Here is a 22,465-nt window from a genome sequence, read left to right as displayed (position 1 = left end):
CTCCATCCAGGTTGTTGCAAATGGTAGGATTTGTTTCTTTCTTATGGCCGAATAGTATTCCATTGTGTATATGTACCACATCTTCTTTATCCATTCATTTACTGATGGATACTTAAGTTGCTTCCATACCTTAGCTATTGTAAAAAGTGCTGTGATAAACTTAGGGGTGCATGTGTCTTTTTGAATCTTAGAAGTTGTATTCTTTGGGTATATTCCAAGGAGTGGGATTCCGGGGTCAAATGGTATTTCTATTTTAGTTTTTTGAGGAACCTCCATATTGCTTTCCACAATGGTTGAACTAGCTTACATTCCAACTAAAAGTGTAGGAGGGTTTCCCTTTCTCCATACCCTCACCAGCATATGTTGTTCTTAGTCTTCTCGATGCTGGCCATCCTAACTGGTGTGAGGTGACATCTCATTGTGGTTTTAATTTGCATTTCCCTGATGATTAGTGATGTGGAGCATCTTTTCATGTGTCTGTTGGCCATCTGGATTTCTTCTTTGGAGAACTGTCTCTTCATAACCTCTGCACATTGGTAATTGGGTTATTTGCTTTTTGGGTGGTGAGGCATCTAAGTTCTTTATATATTTTGGATGTTAACCCCTTGTCAGATATGTCTTTTACAAATATATTCTCCCATACTGTAGTATGCCTTTTTGTTCTGTTGATGGTGTCCTTTGCCATACAGAAACTTTTTAGTTTAATGTAGTTCCATGAGTTCTTTTTGCTTTTGTTTCACTTTCTTGAGGAGATGCGTTCAGGTAGAAGTTGCTCATGCTTATATTCAGGAGATTTTTGCCTATGTTGTCTTCTAAGAGCTTTATGGTTTCATGACTTACATTCAAGTCTTTAAACCATTTTGAGTTTACTTTTGTGTATGGGGTTAAGCAATAATCCAGTTTCATTATCTTGCATGTAGCTGTCCAGTTTTGTCAACCCCAGCTGTTGAAGAGGCTGTCATTTCCCCATTGTATATCTATGGCTTCTTTATTGTATATTAATTGACTATATATGGTTGGGTTTATATCAGGGCTCTCTAGTCTGTTCCATTGATCTATGGGTCTGTTCTTGTGCCAGTACCAAATTGTCTTGATTACTGTGGCTTTGTAGTAGAGCTTGAAGTTAGAGAGCATAATGCTGCCTGCTTTATTCTGCCTTCTCAGAATTGCTTTGGCTATTTCAAGTCTTTTGTGGTTCTATATGAATTTTAGAACGATTTTCCCTAGTTCGTTGAAGAATGCTGTTGTTATTTTGATAGGAATTGCATTGAATCTATAGATTGCTTTAGGCAGGATGGCCATTTTGATAATATTAATTCTTCCTATCCATGAGCATGGGATGAGTTTCCATTTATTGGTATCTTCTTTAATTTCCCTTAAGAGTATCTTGTAGTTTTCAGGGTATAGGTCTTTCACTTCCTTGGTTAGGTTTATTCCTAGGTATTTTATTCTTTTTGATGCAATTGTGAATGGAATTGTTTTCCTGATTTCTCTTTCTGCTAGTTCATTGTTAGTGTATAGGAATGCCACAGATTTCTGTGTATTAATTTTGTATCCTGCAATGTTGCTGAATTCAGATATTAGATCTAGTAGTTTTGGAGTGGATTCTTCAGGGTTTTTTATGTACAATATCATGTCATCTGCAAACAGGGACAGTTTAACTTCTTCTTACCAATATGGATGCCTTTTATTTCTTTGTGTTGTCTGATTGCCATGGCTAGGACCTCTAGTATTATGTTGAACAGAAGTGGGGAAAGTGGGCATCCTTGTCTTGTTCCCAATTTTAAAGGAAAGACTTTCAGCTTCTCGCTGTTCAGTGTAATGTTGGCTGTGGTTTGTCATATATGGCCTTTATTATGTTCAGGATGATGTTGGCTGTAGTTTGTCATATATGGCCTTTATTATGTTGAGGTACTTGCCCTCTATACCCATTTTATTGAGAGTTTTTATCATGAATGGATGTTGAATTTTGTCAAATGCTTTTTCAGCATCTGTGAAGATGATCATATGGTTTTTTTCTTTCTTTTTGTTGATGTGGTGGATGATGTTGATGGATTTTCAAATGTTGTACCATCCTTGCATCCCTGGGATGAATCCTACTTGATCATGATGGAGGGTCTTTTTTTGTGTTTTTAAATTCTGTTTGCTAATATTTTGTTGAGTATTGTTTCATCTATGTTCATCAGGGATATTGGTCTGTAATTTTCTTTTTTTGTGGTGTCTTTGCCTGGTTTTGGTATCAGAGTGATGCTGGCCTCATAGAATGAGTTTGGAAGTATTCCCTCTCCTTCTACTCTTTGGAAAATTTTGAGGATGGGTATTAGGTCTTCACTAAATGTTTGATAAAATTCAGCAGTGAAGCCATCTGATCCAGCAGTTTTGTTCTTAAGTAGTTTTTTCATTACCAGTTCTATTTCGTTGTTGGTAATTGGTCTGTTCAGATTTTCCATTTCTTCCTTGGTCAAGCTTGGAAGGTTGTAGTTTTCTAGAAAGTTGTCCATTTCTTATAGTTTATCCATTTTGTGAACATATAATTTTTCATAGTATTCTCTAATAATTCTTTGTATTTCTGTGCTGTCTGTAGTGATTTTTCCTTTCTCATATCTGATTCTGTTTATGTGAGTAGACTCTCTTTTTTTCTTACTAAGTCTGGCTAGGGGTCTATTTTGTTTATTTTCTCAAAGAACCAGCTCTTTCTTTCATTGATTCTTTCTATTGTTTTATTCTTCTCGATTTTATTTATTTCTGCTGTAATCTTTATTATGTCCCTCTTTCTACTGACTTTGGGCCTCATTTGTTCTTCTTTTTCTAGTTTAACTAATTGTGAGTTTAGACTGCTTATATAGGATTGTTCTTCTTTTCTTAGGTAGGCCTGTATTGCAATATACTTTCCTCTTAGCACAGCCTTGGCTGCATCCCACAGATTTTGCAGTGTTGAATTATTGTTGTCATTTGTCTCTATATATTGCTTGATATCTGTTTTTATTTGGTCATTGATCAATTGGTTATTTAGGAGCATGTTGTGAAGCCTCCATGTGTTTGTGGGATTTTTCATTTTCTTTGTGTAATTTGTTTCTAGTTTCATACCTTTGTGGTCTGAGAAACTGGTTGGTACAATTTCAATCTTTTTAATTTACTGAGGCTCTTTTTGTGGCCTAGTATATGGTCTGTGCTTGAAAATGTTCCATGTGCACTTGAGAAGAATGTGTATTCTGTTGCCATTATCTTTTAAGTTCCTTGTTCGTTTTTCCCTCTTCAAAGGAAACTGCTGTCTTAAACCATTTGTTTTTTTTTTAATTTTTTCTTTAAGTTTCATTGAGATATTTAATTGACATTTTATTATTTTTCTTTAAGTTTCATTGAGATATTTAATTGACATAAAGCACTGTATAAGTGTAAGGTTTATAGCATAATGATTTGACTTACATATATTATGAAATGATTTCCACAACTGTTAACCTCAAGCATTTAATATAGATACAAAAGAAAGAAAAAATGATTTTCCTTATATGAGAACTTTTAGTATGTACTCTCCTAACAACTTTGAAATATACCATACAGTAGTATTAACTATAGTCATCATGTTGTACATTACATCCCCAGTACTTATTTATCTTATAACTGGACATTTGTAACTTACTTTTAACCACCTTCCTCCAGTTTTCCCATTCCTCATCCCTCTGCTACTGATAAGCACAAATCTGATCTCTTTTTCTGAGTTTGTTTTTTTCAATTCACATGTGAGGTCATGCAGTATTTGTCTTTTTCTAACTTACTTCACTTAGCTAAAACACTCAGTGTCTAGCCATGTTGCTGCAAATGGCAGGATTTCCCTCTTTTTATGGCTGAATTAGATTCCATTGTACACATATGTAATCACATTTTCTTTATCCATTCATCCACTGATGGACACTTAGGTTGCTTCCATATCTTGTTTGTTGTAAATAATGCTAGTGAGTATAGGGGCACTATGTCTGTTCAAATTAGTGTTTTTTTCTTTGGATAAATACCCAGAAGTGGAATTTCTGGATAGTATGGTCATTCTATTTTTAATTTTTTGAGGAACCTCCATAGTGGCTGCACCAATCTACATTCCCACCAACAGTGCATGAGGATTCTTTTTTCCACATCCTTGCCAACACTTATTATTTCTTGTCTTTTTGACACTAGTCTTTCTGATAGATGTGGGGTGATAGATCATTGAGGTTGTGATATACAGTTATAAATTATAACTGTTTAATGATGCTGAGCTTCTTTTCATGTGTCTGTTAGCCATCTGTATATCTTCTTTAGAAAAATGTCTATTTAGGTCTTCTGCCCATTTTTTAAATGGCTTGTTTGGGTTTTTTTTTTTAATATTGAGTTGTATCAGTTCTTTATCTATTTTAGATATTAACCCTTATTGGATATATCATTTGCAAATATCTTCTCCCATTCTAGGATGCCTTTCAGTTTTATTTATGATTTCCTTCACTGTGCAAAAACTTTTTAATTTGATGTTATTACATTTGTTTTTTCCTTTATTGCCCTTGCCTAAGGAAAGCCAAAAAATATTGCTAAGACAATGTCTGAGAGTTTACTGCATATGTTTTCTTTTAGGAGTTGTATGATTTCAGGTCTTACATGTAGGTTTTTAATTCATCTTGAGTTTATTTTTTAATATGGTGTTAAGAAAGTGATCCGGTTTTATCTTTTGTATATGGCTGTCCAATTTTTCCAACACTGGGAGACTTTCATATTGATGAAACTGTCTTTTCCCCATTGTATTTAATAGCTTCCATGTCATAATTTAATGACCACATAAGCATGGGTTCTGAGCTCTCTCTTTTGTTTCATTGACCTATGTGTCTGTTTTTGTCCCAGTATCATACCATTTTGAATACTATAATGCTTAGTATAGTTTGAAATCCAGGAGTGTAATAACTCCATCTTTTTTTTTCTTAAGATTGCTTTGGCTATTCAGGGTCTTTTGTGGTTCCATACAAATTTTATGATTATTTGTTCTAATTTTGTGAAAAATGCCATTGATATTTTGACAGGGATTGCAGTGAATGTGTAGATCACTTGGGGTAGTATGGACATTCTAACAATATTAATTCTTACAATCCATCTTTCCATTTATTTCTATTTATTCCATGTCATCTTCAATGCCTTATAGTTTTCAAAGTATAGGTCTTTATCTCCTTGGTTAAATTTATTTCTATGTATTTTTTATTCTTTCTGATGCAATTGTAAAGGGATTATTTTCTTAATTTCCCTTTCTGATTGTTTTTAGTGTGTAGAAGTGCAACAGATCTTTGTATATTAATTCTGCATCCTGAAACTTTACTGAATTCACTTATTTCAAGGATTTTATTTTGGTGGAGTCATTAGGGTTTTCCAAATACAGTAGCACATCATCTGTAAATAGTGACAGCTTTACATCTTTCAAATTTGGATGCCTTTTAATTCTTTTTCTTGTTTGATTGCTGTGGCTTGGATTTCTAATACCATGTTGTATAAGAATGGCAAGAATTTACATCCTTGTCCTATTCCTGACCTTAGAGGAAAAACTTCTAGCTTGTGACCATTGAATATGATATGATGTTAGCTGTGGGTTTGTCATATGGCTTTTATGAAAATACCCACTTTGTTGAAATATTTTAATCATAATGGATGATGAACATAATTTTGAATTTTCAATGAATGGACTTAACACGCAACACTTACCTTCAGTTTGCTTTTTCCCCCATTTTATTACAGAGATTCATTCATATCATGACTATCTTTCATTCATTTTCACTGATGAATAATATTCCTCTGTGAGAATACTCCATATTTATATAATTTATTTATCCCTTTTACTGTTAATGGATATGTGGGTAGTTTCCACTTTTTGCCATAACAACAGTGCTGTTATGAATGTTCTTGTACATTTCTCCTGTTACATGACTACTAGAGTTTTCTAGGTATATACACATAACCTAGGTATATCCTTTGGTTAAAGGGTTTGTACATCTGATTTGGTTTTCTGTTGTTTTTACTGGCTCTCACTGTATGCATTGTTTCTACATGTGATCTTTCCCTCCCTCCTTTTAAATCTCTCTCAATCTCCCTCTCTCTCCTATGTCTATTTGTTTTTACTATGAATTCATGTTTCTTACAATTTTTTAGAGATTCTTTGAGGCCTGAGTTGAAGATGGGTCTTTCACTTCTCCTAGGTACTTGGGGGCACATCTTGTACTGGACTATTTTAAACTAAATTATCAGCCTGAGGTTTCTTAGGACACACAGGTATTGTAAATTTGGTTTGCCACTATGTATGTTCCTTGGCTTGCCATTAAACATTTTTAGGGGAGCTCTTTCTTCCATCATCTCAGCATGAAAACTCAAGACTAACAAATTTCCTTATAGATTTAGGAGTATGGTGATTTTGAGTGTGCATACCCATTTTGTGTACTAGTTTTATGTGGAGAGCTTCCTATAAGATTCTTCATCTAAGCAAGCTCTGGATTTTGGCCTCTTTCCCAACCAAAGCCATATGAATTGTGTACTGCACAACTCTGGAGGCATATTTCATATAGCTACACACTGGACTCTATATGACATTTGTGGTGATCTTGTTCTCATCTGCACAAGATGATGAAAAGTAATTCTCAATTCACCAGGTTCAGCCTCTGTCTCAAGGTGAAAGTTGGGTTCAGTGCTTTGGTTTTATTATTCTGTAACTCATAGAACTTAAAATGAAGAATAAAGATAGTGTCTCCTCCCCTTTGAAGTCCTTTAAATATCCTGAATTTCTTATGAACTGAATTGATTTGCCAATCATCATTTCAACAAAATACCCACCACCCATCCCATTAAAGGAAACGTAACATGATAAGAGTATATTTATTGCTTTGCTTTGTTTATTTTTAGATGTGGACTTTCCAGTTGTTCTCCAGCCTACAAATGCAAATGAGAAAACACAGCTAATCAGAGAAGGACCTCGAAGTTATTGCACAGACTCTCAATGTTGAGCCTATTGAGGGTCCATGGTATCTCCTCTTGATTCAGCCGTGTCTCCAGGTGGTCATGGAGGGAGTCTCGGGGGCATGAAATGCTGTGAACTTTTCCACATTTGTATTTTACTTCTAGTTAGGGAAAGATGGTTGCTACATAATTTTCTCAGTATGCAGTCTCACTCTTTGAGTAGAATTCCTAATGAAACACATTCTATTTTGAAGAATAAAGGCCTGAAGAGTTGTTTTATGCTCTTTGCATGAGGTAAGACAGTGGAATTAGATAGATTTTCTGAGCCTCTCCTTTATGTGATCCAGACCTCATGCCTTACAGTATTCCAAATAGAAGTCACTTTTCATCTATTTAACTAAATATTATATTCATATCTGCCACAATATCATTAGCAAAATGTACAGGATATATATATTTAGGGGACATTTTTGTGTGTGTGGAATTATTTTCCTGTTGAGATTTAGTATGGCTACAGAAATATGTCGAGGCCAGAAAAAATTGTGAGATAGAAAAGATAAATCACATTATTTTAAAGCATACTTTTGAAAGGTTAAAAATTGTCATTTACTGAAAACTGACAAGTAAAAGCAAGAAGAAACCGGTTTTGTGTGTACTTTTAGATTGGCATAAAAACAAAAACAAAAACAAAACTTCAACCTGGTTAAATGTTATAAATAATCCAGAAAATCATTCTGAGCCCAACCAATCCCCCAAAAATATGTTGACCATTTTTAAGTAAATTAAGTTTTATACAACTGGCCTAAATTAGACTTACTATGGGAAAGAAACACATGAGGTGAAGTGCAGAATTCTAAATTCTATAGCCTAAATTTAAATTTAATTGTGTATCACTTACCCTATTTTTGGTGGGATTAATTACATTGACCAGAAAATGCTCAGATTTGTGCATGTTGAACATTTAAGCTCAGAGGTCATCTCTGCTTTTATTTGTTTGATCCTTATATGCACCGTGTGATCAAAACCAGGTGCTAACACTGTGTTCTAAAATAGTACAGCAGCAAAGTGTTTGTTTTCTCTAGGTCTTTCCTAGTTCTTTATATAATGTTGCAATTTTAAAGATCTTGTTATGTTTTTACATAATATTGCATAAAATGCCATTTTCTTTTTGTTTCTCCCCCCCCACCAAGTTGTAGCCAATTGAGGCTAAATATACATTGTAAGTGAGAATTTGTGTTATAGTTCTGACAGTTCTGAAATCATTAAAACTCTGCTCTAACTCATGAGTTATTAGAACTTTTTTTTTAATCAACATAATCAAGTAGAAAGAGCCCTGGTTTGAAAGTTAAAAAAACTGGTTCTAATCTAAGTTCTCATTACCTAGTCCTGTGACCAAGTGAGATAAGAATAAAATGGCTAGTAGGTCCAGGACTCCATTTTCATATCTGCTTTGACCAGATGAAATAGCTGAGGTGAAAGAACTCGAAAAAGTCAAGTGTTTGACAAATATAAGATGGTTTTACATGAATTTGTATATGTTTATACACACAAATGTGTGTGATATGACTTATGTATATGAACCCTCTCATCCAACAAAACCACAGAGATGCCCAGCACTAACAGCCCGTGACCAGGAAGTGCTTGCAACTCTGTATTCAACAAACAAGTGCTACTTTCCATATGAAGGGAACATGATAAATAGCCCTGTCTGTGGAGAATTTGAGCCACTACATTTCCTTTCTGAGGTCTCTAAGCAAAAGGTCAGGCCTATTTTTGAAAAGCAACCTGCCAATCACAAAGCTTCTTTCTTTCCCAGACTTCATGTTTCTTTCTCACACAGAATTTTTTACTTCTACTCCTGGCTTGCCCAGAGTGCTGGGAGAAGAGTGGTTAAGCCAAGAACTGGGCATGAATCAGAATCAGATGGTAAAGTTGAGTTCCTAGAGGGGTTCTGGCCAATGTTCCCCACAAAGGGCTAATCTGCTTACAATGATGTGTGAAAAAAACAAGTACATGAGTGCCTGTGAATGAGGGAATACATTCTACAGGTTGCCCCTCAGCTACAACAGGACTAAGGATCAACTCTTCATTAGGTATCACGTCAACAGGACCTGTTATATGGAATCATCTGCAGTTATTCTGAATCCATAAGCATTTCCACAGAGAAACATCAAGGGAAGAAGCATCCTCAGCAGTGGACGCATGGCCCTAGTTCATGCAGGGTCAAATGAACTGCCCACTTTAGTGGCTTGCTACCTACTCCTGGGCTCCAGGCTATTCAGAGTAGGGGATTTCATATTTTCATACAAGGTTTCATAGGCCATCCATTTATTTATTTTTTCTCTCTTGCATCAGGTCATAACAAAACATACATACACACACACACACACTTTTCATTACCAAAATATACCTATTTTAATTCTTTGAGACTAAATGACATTCTATTCCTACATTTCAAACAGTATATATGCTAAAATACATTTGACATGGCCAAGCCTGGAAAAACACTCTCCTGCTTGTGTATTGCCTGATCTTTTGACCTACAGAAAGGGTTCCAATTAATACCACATGGTCTCTGAGGTTGGCACAATAATGACCCCCCAACATGTGCATGTCTTAATTCCCACACCAGTGAATATATCACCTTTCAAAGCAAAAGGGACTTTGAGGATATGATTGTTAAAGCCCTTGAGATTGGGAGATTATCCTGGATTATCCAAGTGGGCCCAATCTAATTACATGGGTCCTTAGAAATGGAGAGCCTTTCCTGGTTATGGAAAGAGAGAGAGAGAGAGAGGTGACTACATAAGAATGGCCAAAGATGTACTTTGAAGATGGAGGAGGAAGGGGACCATGAGCCAAAGTGTGCAGGAAACCTCTAAAAGCTGAAAAACTTGAGGATGGGTTTTCCTCTAGAACCCAGAAAGAAACGCAGCCCTGTGACCACCTTGATTTTTGCCCAGTGGCACCCACATCAAACTTCTAATCTCCAAAACTGTACAAGTTTAACACTGAATCAGTGCTCCTCGCCTGTTTCTTTTTGGTCCTTGTCCCTTACCAAATACTTCTTTTTTTCACTCCATCCTGAATCGCAACTTTTCACCTTTGTCCCTTCTCTTCCCTGTTTCTCAGTACTCCATCTCCTTCCTTGTCCTTCTCCTGTGTCCACTTTTCTTCCATTTGACCCTCATTTCTCCATTTTAATCTCCAAATCTCTCTGCTCACCACTGTCAACTCTCTAGCTTCATATTTACTGGTCTTTTTGATAAACTGAAGTATTGTGAATCTACTCCAACTGGTGGGGGAGGGAGAGATAGGAAATAGCCTTGGTAACAGAATATTTTTAAAGAAATGCTTCCCCCCCATACCTTTAAGCACAAATAATCACAATGCTAATAGGCAAAGGGACAACAAGGGTATTTTTCAAATAATTCTCTGAGTGTGCTAACACATAGAAATAACTAATAGTGACTACACATATTATCTAAATGTATGGCAAGGTAATTTATTGAGATATTTTGTTTTGTCCTTAGTAAGACTCAAATGGACATGGGCTCTCTTTCTGAGTTTCATCTTTAACATGTTACTTCCTTGCTACCACACACTTAGAGGTTAAGAACAAAGGTAGAGAGACACCTGGAAAATGACCACTCAGGCATTTGTTTAGTGGCTTGGGCTGTTAGAAGGTGTGTGCTGAAATCCAAGGAAGAGAAGTAGCCCCATTCTGATGAGCTTCTGGATGAAAGATGGGTTTGGGAGGTTTGAGGGGAGTTTCCAGAGTATTAAAGTAGACACAGGAGAAGGACAAGGAAGGAGATGGAGTACTGAGAAACAGGGAAGAGAAGGGACGAAGGTGAAAAGTTGAGACTCAGGATGGAGTAAAAAAAGAAGTATTTGGTAAGGGACAAGGACCTATGTCAGACTTAAAACAGCGCCTGACACATGACAGTCAGGGAATATTTGTTAAAAGACTAAATGTTTAAAATCTGTGTTGTAAAATAGGGAAATTGTTACCAGCTAGAAACATAAACGCTGCTGGAATCCTTAGTTTTTAGGGAGCCCAGACTTGTGTCCGCACAGGGGAGAGCCCCTATGATGAGAGACCACTTGGATGCTTGGGGGACAAAAGGAAGTCATGGCTTTGTAGCCATAACTAAAGATTCTTGTGCCCACATCTGGGCCCTGAAAGGAACCATGCAGGGCTGGACATAGAGACCTCAGGAGCAACAAGGCTGGAGCAAGACTAGGGGCTCAAAACTCACTTGGAGGACAAAGACATGAACCCCTGCAGACCCCTTACATCCTAGGTAGGGCAGAGACTCTCAAAACCTGACTGAGGTGAAATTTCTTTCAAATTGTCAAACTGCAGCTCCAAGTCACAGTGAGATTAATTTAGAACATATAATATATTTAGAGCATGAAGGGACTTTCCCCAGTCTTTCCTCACATCATTTTGCTGCTGGCTTTCCCAGACCACTCTGCCTAGACCTATGCTCCCTATTCTCTTCTACTTTTTCTCCTTAGTACCTTTCATTAACATACTTTTTATCTTATTCTCTGTCTGCCACACCACAAGGGCAAAGTTTTTGTCCATCTTTGTGAACGCTGAGTCCCCAGGGCTTAAAACAGCACCTGACCCATGGCAGTCAGGGAATATTTGTTAAAAGGCTAAATGTTTAAAATCTGTGTTGTAAAATAGGGCAATTGTTACCAGCTAGAAACATAAACGCTGCTGGAATCCTTAGTTTTTAGGGAGGCTTAGCATATTAAATGCTTGTATATGCAAACATAAATTAATACAAAAATTAATGTGTTAACTTGGAGCCAGTCAAGCCCCTGACCCAATTACAGAGCTGTCTTTTTAAAATTTTCAGCAGACTGCTCTCTCTTCCTCATTGATATGAAGGTAAACGTCCATTCCAGGGCAACTGTCCTCCAACCTGAGAAAAAAGTGCTTATTCAAGAAACACAAGTCTTACTCTTGTTAAAACGGTTTTGACCCCCCTTTTTCCAGCCTGTAGCCCTCCAGAGCACCTAAGTAACAATCTTCACATTATTTCTGAGCAGTTCCAGACAACAGAGGGCCAGAAATTAAAATTATGTATAACCAGTGTCTGTAAAACAAAACCATTTCCAAATCATAGATGGCTCAAATTAGCAGTGATTTTAAGATCTACATCTTAGAACTAAAAATAGAGTAGGAAACTAATAAATACTTGTTGATTGATTAAGTCTTACAACATATGCCATTTCTGAGAAAAGATTTTCTTCAAAAGGAGGCTTAAACATGCTCAGTGCCAAATGAAAATGGTTGTGATACAACTTTCTGGAGTTTTCATGCTATTCTAGGTTGTTCCCAAGAAGCAAAACTAAATTCCTAGAATTAGATCAGCAGTTACAGCTCTTAACACATTCTGCTCACCACTGGGCCACTAACTGAGCTTTCTAATTGTGGAGAATCTGATTATCAGCTTCTCCTGAGAGCACCCCCAGGCACATCCATGTTCGGAGGGCAAGGAAGACTAGATCTTACCTAGTGAGGGTTTTTTACTGTTTACTTCTGAATAATTTGATCTGGTACCCAAGTATCTTCTCTCCTGAGATGTTGTCCAGATTCATCTCTTCTCAGATAAGTTTCCTCTATAACACACTTTCTTTCCTGGTGAAGAACAAAATTTTTAGTGCAAATGTTCTCTGGGAATAAAATTCCCACATTTTCTTAAATTTTAAAAAATAATTATCTATTTGGGCATGTATACATTAACTGCACACTAAACTGGCATTTTTCAGAACTATTTATTATAATTGCACAAAGCAATATTTAAAGCAATATTAAAGCTAACCTAGTGTCTTGTCAATGGGTTTCAACTCTGGGCAAGTTCACTATGGATTCAGTGAAACAGGAATGACAATGGAACATTCTTGGGGCGAAAGGGTTTATTACCCAGCTTGTTCTCCCAGCGATAGGTCGAGAACTAGGTAGAGCTCTTTTTACAGTGACTCAGTCAATAATAGCTAATTGCCTATGGGTGTGGAAGCAGTAGCCTAGCAGCAGGCCCATTACATCATCAAGTAGTTTAGGTTCAGCTGAGGATCCTGGCCATAGGAACCTTCACTTTATCCACACCATAGATCTATAAATTCTGTTCCCTTATTCTGATTCCATAAGATCAGGATGAGAACACTTGCTATTATATATAAAAATAAGACATTTCAGTGCCATTCATACAATGAGATGTATAACCTTTCCAAGACAACTTTAATGTTATCCATTCATAATAAAAGTGAAATTATACTCCAATTTCTTCATTGTACAAAATAAGGTACAAATTGTGCAGTTTCTATTTGCAAAACTATACCATTACTTAAGCCAGGCTACTAAATTAATAATCCTTTATTATTCATAACACAAAGGAAATACAACTTGGCAAACTTTAACCTTTTTGAAAATAATTTATATGCCACCATTTAAAATAACTGTGTGTTTGTGTGTATATGTTTATAAGTGTGTGTATTTTGTAGCAACTTATTTTACTTCTGGTGTTCTACATCAGTTTGCCTTTGTGAAAAGCACAGTAAGTACCCTCTATACTCCAGATCTGCCTATGCTTTATCTTTCCCTTTGGCAACTCACCACTATTGAGCCTACTGTATATGTTGTTTATTGCCAACTCATTGTCTGCTCCTTCAAAATGTGTGCTCCATCAGAGAAGAATTTTGTTTCTGTTTTGCTTATTGTTACATCCTGGCAATAGAACAGTGCCTAACACATAGTAGAGATTAAATAAATGTTTGTTTAAGGAATAAATATGCATCTCTGAAGAAAACTCCCTGTGACATCCTTCCCCAGCCCCCTAAATCCTACTATTGGGAAAGACACTGTATGAACTAGATAATAACCCCACTTTCCCTAAGTGTAAAAGAGTGCAGGTGAGTTTTCAGGGGCTCAGGGAGCCCTGGGAATTTGATGGGTCTGTCTTGTCACTATAGGACAAATGGTTCCTGTTAAGGGAGATGGGAGGTTGGTCTCATTAAGATCTTTTGATATAGTCATTTTACATAACTCAAGGTTTAATTTGGGTTAATAATACAGTCAATCTTCATAATTCACAGATTCCATATTTGCAAATTTTCCCACTTGCTAAAATTTGTTCCATGGTCATTCACAGACATACACAGAATGGTGAGAAATTTGAGTTAACCGTCACATCTGTTCTCAGCTGAGGCGGGACAAAGCGACATGGTGCCTTCTTGTTTCAGCTTATTTACTATAAACAAGTGCCACAGTTTTTGGAGCTTTGTGGTTTTTATTGGTGATTTCGTCATTTCAAAAGTTAAAAGCATAGTGCTTAAGTGCTGTCTAATGTTCCTAAGTGCAAGAGGTTATGATGTGCCCTATAGAGAAGATATGTATGTTAGATAAACTTTCAGGCAGGAGTAATGCTGTTGGCTGTGAGTTCAATGTTAATGAATCAATATATATTAAATATGTCTAAACAGAGACATACATAAAACAAGGTTATATATTGATCTCTTAATGAAAATGGTGTGAACAGAGGCTCATGGGAACATAACCCTGCATTTCCCCTAGGAGCAATGGTTCAGTATTCACTAAATAAGTGTTTGTGGTGACTTTACAGAACCTAATTCATATGAATAAAAAGAATCTACTTTATCTCCCATGGAGTGCTCCAGAATGGTTCCTTTCCTGACCTTGGAAACATTCTCTTTCTGGTTTCCCACAGTACCCTTCTTGGTGACAGTATGTGTTTACAGAAAGCCACAGATGAGGAATCAGAAGAGCTCAGCACTGCTCCCTCAGTCTGGAGGGTCATCCTGACATAAACTGCTTAAACTTTCTTGGTAGAGCTTTCTGATTTGTAGAATGGTTTCTTCAACTGAAAGGAAGACCTTAGAAGTTCCTTCATGAGCATATGTTTAAGGTATTTTTCAATTAAACAGGGGGTTTTTGTTCTTCAGGTCTTAGGGTATCTTAATGTAACTTTTGTGCAGCACCCCTGTTAATTAATTCTACAGATTTGATTTTGGGGTTCTAGAATAAGAGGGTTCCCTTTAATAAATGGAACACTTTGCTACTCCCAGAATGTCCTGCTGTCACCTGACTTTTCCTGACATCAGAAACCACCTTCCACCTCCTTCCTCCCAGGGTTTGCAGTCCCTCTCTCTAATTCAAGTGTCTGTCTGGGGATAGGGAGACCAAGTAGCGCCGAGGAGAAAGTCCTGCTGGTAACTCAGGAGATGTGAGATCTCAGTGCTCAACTCTGTTCTGAAGGTAAGCCATTTCACATCTTTGGGCATCAGTTTCTTCATTTTTAAGCAATTTTTTATTGGATGTAGTAATAGATGACAATTAATGAGACTGTCTGCCTGTGTATTATATCAAATAACTTGCATAGAGTTAAAAATGCAAACAATACCAAAGAATGCAGAAAAGAAAGCAAATTCCTCTTTCCTTACCATCCCTATATTAGTTTGCTAGGGCTACCATAAGAAAATACCACAGACTGGGTGGCTTACAAACAAAGATTCATTTTCTCACAGCGTGGATGCTGGAAATCCAAGAAGAAGGTGTTGGCAGGTCTGATCTCTTCTGAGGCCTCACTCCTTGGCTCATAAATATGCATATACATATCTGCTATCTCTTTCTCTCTCCCTTTGTCCTAATGTCTTCTTATAATGACACTAGTCATATTGAATGAGCCTCACCCTAATGACCCTCTTTTTATTTAATTACCTTTGTAAAAGCCCTATCTTCAAATATGGTCACTTTCTGAGGTATTGGGGGTTAGGGCATCAATAAATTTTTTTTGAGGGAGAGACAGAGATTTGCTTATAACACACACAACCAGTTTCTCAAAATTGTGCCAGAATTTCAGTTTGCTTTATATTTGGACCATGAGTTCCTTATAAAGCTCTTTTAAAAGAAATCCCTAATTACCTTTGGTTTGCTCTATCATACCTCTAAGGTCTTCCTGGACCTTAAACACATTACTTGTGAAAGAATCTACTTTTTGAAAGATCCTCTAACCTTTTTTTCCTAAATTGTCCTGATTGCTTTCTTGGCTTCTGCATCATTGTCAACCTGGGATTTATTTTGAGTTCTTTGTTGGGCCCCTTTTTTCTTAAATCCTGTGTACTACTCTTCTTCTGATCCTTATTTTATTTTCCTGAAGTACATCTGTCACAGATACAGAGATTTGTAGCTAGATTGCCTTTCAAGAAAGGACTCACTGCCCAGTTCCAAGGAGGAGGTTCACCGACAGCCTCTAGGTGTTATCACCAGGTCTGCACCGCTGTCTAACAGCTACTCCTACCTAGTCCTGAATCCTCCCCTTCTCTATTCACAGCTGGTACCCCTCAGTAAAAGTTTGCATCTAGTTCTGTGTCAGCTTCTGCTCCCTAGAGAACCCAGTCAGTATAACATCCTCTACTAATGTCTATTTTTTATTTGTTTCAGAAAGGAATCATGGGCTTTAACCTTTATGAGACCCTGTAAGTGTGTCCCCATATGTGATTGCTACCTTGATTGGTTATACAAGTCTAGGTTCAAAATTATTTCCCCACAGAATTTTGAAGGCCTTGCTCTACTGTCTTTTAGCATCCAGTATTGCTGATGAGAAGTCTGATCACAGGCCTTATTCCCATTCCTTTGTAGCTAGCCTGTTTTTTGTTTGCTTTTGTTCCCATTTCTGAAGGCTTTTAGGGTTCCCTCATTGCTTTTAACTTTCACATGCTGTGTCCAGGCATGGTTGTTTTCATTCGTCCTACTTGGAAGGCCCTTTTGATCTGCTGACTAATGTCTTTCTTCCATTCCTTCCCCTGCAGAGTCTCTGCTTTCTCTTTCTGGAACTCTGGAGCTGCAATGTCTTCTGGGTCTATCCTTCATGCTTTTACTTTTATATTTTCTTCTCTCTGTATTCTGGTTTCCTGAGAGATATTTTCCATCCTTTTTTCTAACTCCAAATTTGATCTTTAGCCATGACCAATGTTTTCCCCTTAGCAATCACACTTTTTGTTTTCAAGAACTCAATTATTCTCTCATTGCTCCTTTTAATATCAGCTTGTTCTGGTTCTTATTGCTGCAATATCGTTTTAGATGTCCCTGAGGATATCAATTAGCAATTGAAAAAATAGTTCTGTACTATACCCTGCATTGCCCCTGAGTTTCCTCCTGGCTCAGTTCCTTTGTTCAGCTCAGACTTTCTTTTTTAAGTTTGGACCTGGGGACAAGCAGGCCTGTTCATTAATGGTGCCTCAGTGGACATAATCGTGCTGGTCCAATATCCCCCAAAGTGCCAACTCAAAGAGGGTCTCACTCTGAGAGTGGGGTGGGCTGGCTTTCTTCCTCTCTGTGTCTATGACTATTAGGCTCTAATAATCATTGCCTCTCTTCCCAGCCCTATACTCACCGTATGGGCTCCCACAGGCAAATCTACTCTGCTTAAGCAGGTCTCCAGGCAGCTCCACCTGGGGACAAATGCAGCAGCTGCTGTACAATGTTGTGGGACTCTGACCTTTTTGCTGCTGCCTCTGTGTCTGGGGCCCTTTTGGAGCTCCATGGGGAGAAAAGTTCCATCTCTGTTAGCTTCTAGAATGTGTATTCTGACCTGTGTTTTTCTCCATTTTGAGCTATGGGTCCATATGATCTCATTTGCTTTCCACACACCATAAATTAGTTAAAATCCCAGGTCTGCTGATCATATCTCTGTTGTTTTGCATGCTGCAATAAAACTTTTTTCTTTTGTCTATCTTTATTATCTTTTCACTGGGATCCTAGGAAGGAAGGGAGGTAACCACATGGAGAGAGGTGAGCCAGCCCTGACCACTGCATGTAATCCAGACCCCAGGACTCAACTGAGGGACCAGGGATGAGCACCTAACTGAGGCCAGGACAATGCAAAGTTTTGAAGTCATGACTGAGAGAACTGAGTCTCTGGTTGATACATGTTTTACTCCATTTCGGATGCTATAACAAAATACCAGATTAGGTTGTTTATAAACAGTAGATATACTTTGCTCCTATGGGCCCTCAGAACTCTAAATGCGGTAAATTACTTTTGGTACTTGTGGTGTGGGGGACCGGAGGGGAAGTCAGAAATTGGTTTTAAAATGTTAAATTGACAAAAGCGCGAGCCAGGCAGGAGTCGAACCTACAATCTTCTGATCCGTAGTCAGACGCGTTATCCATTGCGCCACTGGCCCTCCACTCTAAGAGGTATTAAAGTGACATACAAATTATAAAGTTCTACGGCCACACCTGATAGTAATGCTAAGGAATTAGTAAAAGAAATGTGTACCGGGTGCGCGGGGGGCGTCGGAGTTGCTGAGTCTTGACACCATAGGCCCTGGAAAAACTAGTTCAGAGCCCTTTCTTGGGTTAGAATCCCCCCAACCCAGGGCTAGGCTACGCGTAAAACAACACAGGCACATACCCACCTCTACCTCCCTGGTTACGCATGTTTGATTTGACCACTAACCAGTGGTTTTACACATTCCGGTTCCTATGTGTTGAATCTCAAGAGGTAGCACGCTTTCTTGTCCCTTCGATAGCTCAGCTGGTAGAGCGGAGGACTGTAGTTGGCTTCCCAACAAAAGAAATCCTTAGGTCGCTGGTTCGATTCCGGCTCGAAGGAGACGCGCGGTTTCGTTTTCTTCCCACCAACGTGACTCCTGGTTCTTTCTAGGAGCACGCTGCTCTAAATACCTTTGCATCCTAAAGTTGGAACATTTTGCACTTTCGTTCCAGTTTGGGCCTATTGCGGCATATCCCGTGAAATCTTTTGCGAATCCTTGAAGCTGTAGTAGGACCCTTGAAGGGTCCTAGTTCCAAGCGTGAGTCTGCGCCGGGCAGTTGGCTACAGGGTCAGCTTTCAGTTTGTTTCTCTACCGTCTTACAGGTTTCCCGAGCCCCGCGAGTCACCGACAGAAGGCGAACGCGAGTCCCCGGCCAGCCACCGGCTCTCCAGGGCCCGGCCTCCCTTCTTTTTTTCCGAGCTCCCGGCAGGGTCGGCCGCGCGCGCCCTCTGTGAATGGCCCGAGGAGGTGGGGGGTCTGCGGAAAGTATCCGATGTTTTTGGCAGGGAATTACGAAAGAAACCGGGTAGAAAGCACACGAAATCTAGATGACTAAAAGTTATAGAGAGAAATTGAGGGTAGAGCTACTTGTACCCTTCGATAGCTCAGCTGGTAGAGCGGAGGACTGTAGGGTATAAGTTTGGACATCCTTAGGTCGCTGGTTCGACTCCGGCTCGAAGGAGTAGCACTATTGTTACTTTTTACTTAGTTATGAGACGAGTAAAAGGTGTGATTAATATTATTTATTTTCTTTTTTATGTCTTCTGACTTATCTAGGCAAAGATTAAAGCAACTGTACCCAGCTGTGGGGGATTAGCTCAAATGGTAGAGCGCTCGCTTAGCATGCGAGAGGTAGCGGGATCGATGCCCGCATCCTCCAGTTCAGTTTCCTGTTTTTGTTTTTATTTTTGTACTAGCTTTTCTTTGGATTCTAATTCAACTGGAAGTGGAGCCAACAGCCATTAAGCAAGTGAGCAATAGGGAGAGCTGTAGAACTTTCGAGACTAGGGATAATAGATGCGACAATTTAGTCTTACAATTTAAAAATATTAGACCCGTTTACTTTGATAAGTTCATGAAATTTTTTTTTTTGTCTCTACAAAAATAGTAACAGATTGTAGTCGTCTTGGTTGCTGCTGTGACTGATTTGTGATTGACGGCTGAATTCCAGGGTCCCATCAGAGGCTAAATCGCCTATAGTTAGGGGGAACTGACAGGCAAACAAAACAGAAAACTTGGAAAAGGACGCTGGCTACCTAAAACTTGCATTAAGCAGGGAAAACTACAACTATTCTGCTCCATCTCAATTCCCCACAGTGGGGTCCCCAGCTCTGGGCAGATCCAAGATCGAAAGGATAAAACAAGGCATCCCTGAAGAAAGGCCAGGCAGAGGACAAAGGCCCTGAACCAGAGGCTTGCTGTTGGAGAGTTCTATCTCCATTTTCCTCCTGGGGAGTAACTGTGAAGAATTAGAGACCCGCACTTGAGTGGGAACTAACTGAATAAAAGTTCTATAGAAGGGTGCCTTTGAGTCTAGTCTATTCTGTAAACAAACACACATACATGCTCACTGAAAGATTCAGAAATTGAGAAGAACACACACAAAGGCTTTTCTGGTAATTCTCCCTAATTTTTGAGAATATAGCCATTAAAAAGCTGTTGAAACCCTACTGCAGTTCTCAGCACAAAACATAAATCTAGACAAAGGCAGAAATATTACCTTTTTTTTAAGGATTACAATAAGTAAATGATAATTCTTTTTCCTATGTCCATTTTAGGTTCAAGGCAACCTGTACATTATTTTAAATGTACAACCTGCTTCATTTTTTGGTATACCTTTCATTTTCTAGAGCAGTCTCCATTTTTTATCTCATTTTATTCTTTTCAATAAAGTCTTTAAATTGAATGTATATTGATTCACTTAAAATATATCATCCTTTTAATGACAAATTTACAAAGTAGGGAAAAAGAAGCCTTTTATCATGCGACATGTCCCTGCTGCTGTTTGGGATGATACATATTCTAGCTGGCTGACTAGAAGAGCTGACAGCAAAACTATAAATGACTGAAAGAGCAAGAACTGCATAAAAAGTCAAAAGAATAAGAAGGAGCTCACCCAAAAATCTGGGTGAAAAACATGTTTGGGGTATGTGAGCTGGTCAAGAACTCGAACAATGTCTTAGGATCAGGTGTGGAATGGAATTCATATAAAAAGTCTAAAGGAATAAGCCAAAAGACACTAATGCATAATAGTCAGTCATGTGGGCTGTAAACCCTCATAGCCTTTCTTGGCTTAGGCATTCCCTAACTGGGTGACTTTGGGTAAGTTGCCTACTTGACATCTTGTTGCATCCACTTCCTCATTTGTAAAATAGGATGATAATAATAGTACTACTAATATATAATACTATACTATAATACAACTACTTTTAATAGTTTATTATAAGTACTATACAAGTACTATTATTTATTATAAGTACTGTAATAAAACTACTTTTAATTAAGATAAAACATGTAAAGCTCTTATTACAGTGCCTGTCATAGAGTAAACACACAATAAACACGAGCTGTTTTCAGTACACGATAGAGAGAAAGCCTGGAGGGAATATTCTGAGGGTTTGTATGTGCATTTATATAAATATATATGAAAATGTAGGAAAGAGATGCATGGATCTACTGCACAGGGAAGGTAAAATAATTCTTAAAATACAAAATAATGGTTAAATAAATTATGGTATGACCAAATAATGAAATATGTATAGCCATTGAAATTAATATATTAAGAACATCTATTGATAGGGGAACTGTTAATAATAGAATGTTAAATGAATAAAGTAGGTACAGAGCAATATAAGCAATAACAATTTAAAGCATAAGTTACCTGTAGAAAAGACTGGAGAATGAATTGAAATGTTAATAGTGACCTTTACATAGAATTACTGTAATTTTTCTCTTTTTAAAAATTTTTAACTATTTTCTAAGTTCTGCAATAAATGTTTACTGTTTTTAATTGGAAATATAATGAATTTAAAAAATAACATCTATCATTTATTGGCATTTTTACAAGCCAAGCACAGGTCTAGTTACTTTATGTATATGAACTCATTTATTTTTTTTATACAGAAAATACCAGACCCAGATGCCTTTAGTAATGAATTCTACCAAATAATTAAGGAAGAAATAATACTAATTATACACCAATATCAGGAAAACTGAAGAAGAGATGGTACTATCCAACTTATTCTATGAAGCCAATATAGATGCAAAAATTTTCCACCAAATTTTAGCCAGTTAAATCCAATGATCTATAAAAAGGAAAATACATCATGACCAAGTGGGACTTATTCCAAGAATAAAGACTAGTTCAACATTCAAAAATCAATGTAATTCATTATAATAAACAGACTAAAGAAGAAATTTCAGTAGATGTAGAAAAAATATTTGAAAAAAAATTCACCATCCATTCCTGATTTTTAAAACTGTCAGCAGACTTGGAAGGGAATTTCTTCAACCTGATAAGGAGCATTAATGAAAACCACATAACTAACATTATATTTATTGCATGAATGCTTTCCTCCTAAGATCAGGAACAAAGCAAGGATGTCATTCTGGGGTGTCTAGCCAGTGCAATAGGGCAAGAAAAATGAAATAAAAGATCTCCAGATTGGAAAGGAAGGTATAAAACTATATTTACAGATATTCTTTTTAAAAAAATATTGATTATATGTTTAAAGTATAGTTTGTATGTTTTGGATTAAATAAAATATGTTAATAAAATTAATTTCATTTGTATCTGTTTTTTAATGGGACTATTAGAGACCTAAAATAATTTATATGGCTCATATTTGTCACTCACATCTTATTTTTACTGGTCAGAGAGGTAGGTAGGAGCCAGATTATGTCAGGCTTTAGGGCCCAC

The 22,465-nt window shown here is 37.4% G+C and overlaps 1 protein-coding gene, 1 long non-coding RNA gene and 4 other non-coding genes across 7 annotated transcripts in view; 4 read left to right on the top strand and 2 right to left on the bottom strand.

Moving 5' to 3' along the window:
- DNAJC5B (DnaJ heat shock protein family (Hsp40) member C5 beta) overlaps positions 1 to 8,230 on the top strand; it is a 75,980-nt gene extending 67,750 nt beyond the window's left edge. The window contains exon 4 of the mRNA XM_036886308.2: positions 6,898 to 8,230. Within this exon, the coding sequence (XP_036742203.2) occupies positions 6,898 to 6,998 (101 nt within the window). The 3' untranslated portion in view covers positions 6,999 to 8,230. The remainder of the gene's footprint in view (positions 1 to 6,897) is intronic.
- Positions 1 to 18,835, bottom strand: part of LOC118912810 (uncharacterized) — a 120,723-nt gene extending 101,888 nt beyond the window's left edge. For both annotated transcript variants that reach the window (XR_008996294.1, XR_008996293.1), the window contains exons 1-2: positions 18,409 to 18,835; positions 12,485 to 12,610 (exon numbers count right to left, since the gene is read on the bottom strand). This is a non-coding gene — a long non-coding RNA (uncharacterized LOC118912810). The remainder of the gene's footprint in view (positions 1 to 12,484; positions 12,611 to 18,408) is intronic.
- TRNAR-ACG (transfer RNA arginine (anticodon ACG)) lies at positions 18,102 to 18,174 on the bottom strand. Its single transcript has one exon. It is a non-coding gene; the product is annotated as a tRNA-Arg (tRNA).
- Positions 18,513 to 18,605, top strand: TRNAY-GUA (transfer RNA tyrosine (anticodon GUA)). The gene is made up of 2 exons: positions 18,513 to 18,549; positions 18,570 to 18,605. It is a non-coding gene; the product is annotated as a tRNA-Tyr (tRNA).
- A 305-nt stretch (positions 18,836 to 19,140) lies between the features above and the next one.
- TRNAY-GUA (transfer RNA tyrosine (anticodon GUA)) lies at positions 19,141 to 19,228 on the top strand. The gene is given in 2 exon segments: positions 19,141 to 19,177; positions 19,193 to 19,228. It is a non-coding gene; the product is annotated as a tRNA-Tyr (tRNA).
- A 125-nt stretch (positions 19,229 to 19,353) lies between these two features.
- Positions 19,354 to 19,426, top strand: TRNAA-AGC (transfer RNA alanine (anticodon AGC)). The gene has a single exon. It is a non-coding gene; the product is annotated as a tRNA-Ala (tRNA).
- Positions 19,427 to 22,465: the final 3,039 nt, after the last annotated feature.

This window comes from Manis pentadactyla, chromosome 3 (assembly GCF_030020395.1).
Source record: "Manis pentadactyla isolate mManPen7 chromosome 3, mManPen7.hap1, whole genome shotgun sequence".
Classification (NCBI taxonomy): Eukaryota; Metazoa; Chordata; class Mammalia; order Pholidota; family Manidae; genus Manis; species Manis pentadactyla.
Note: the sequence above shows the minus strand (reverse complement) of the source record. Positions and strands in the feature narration are given on the sequence as shown.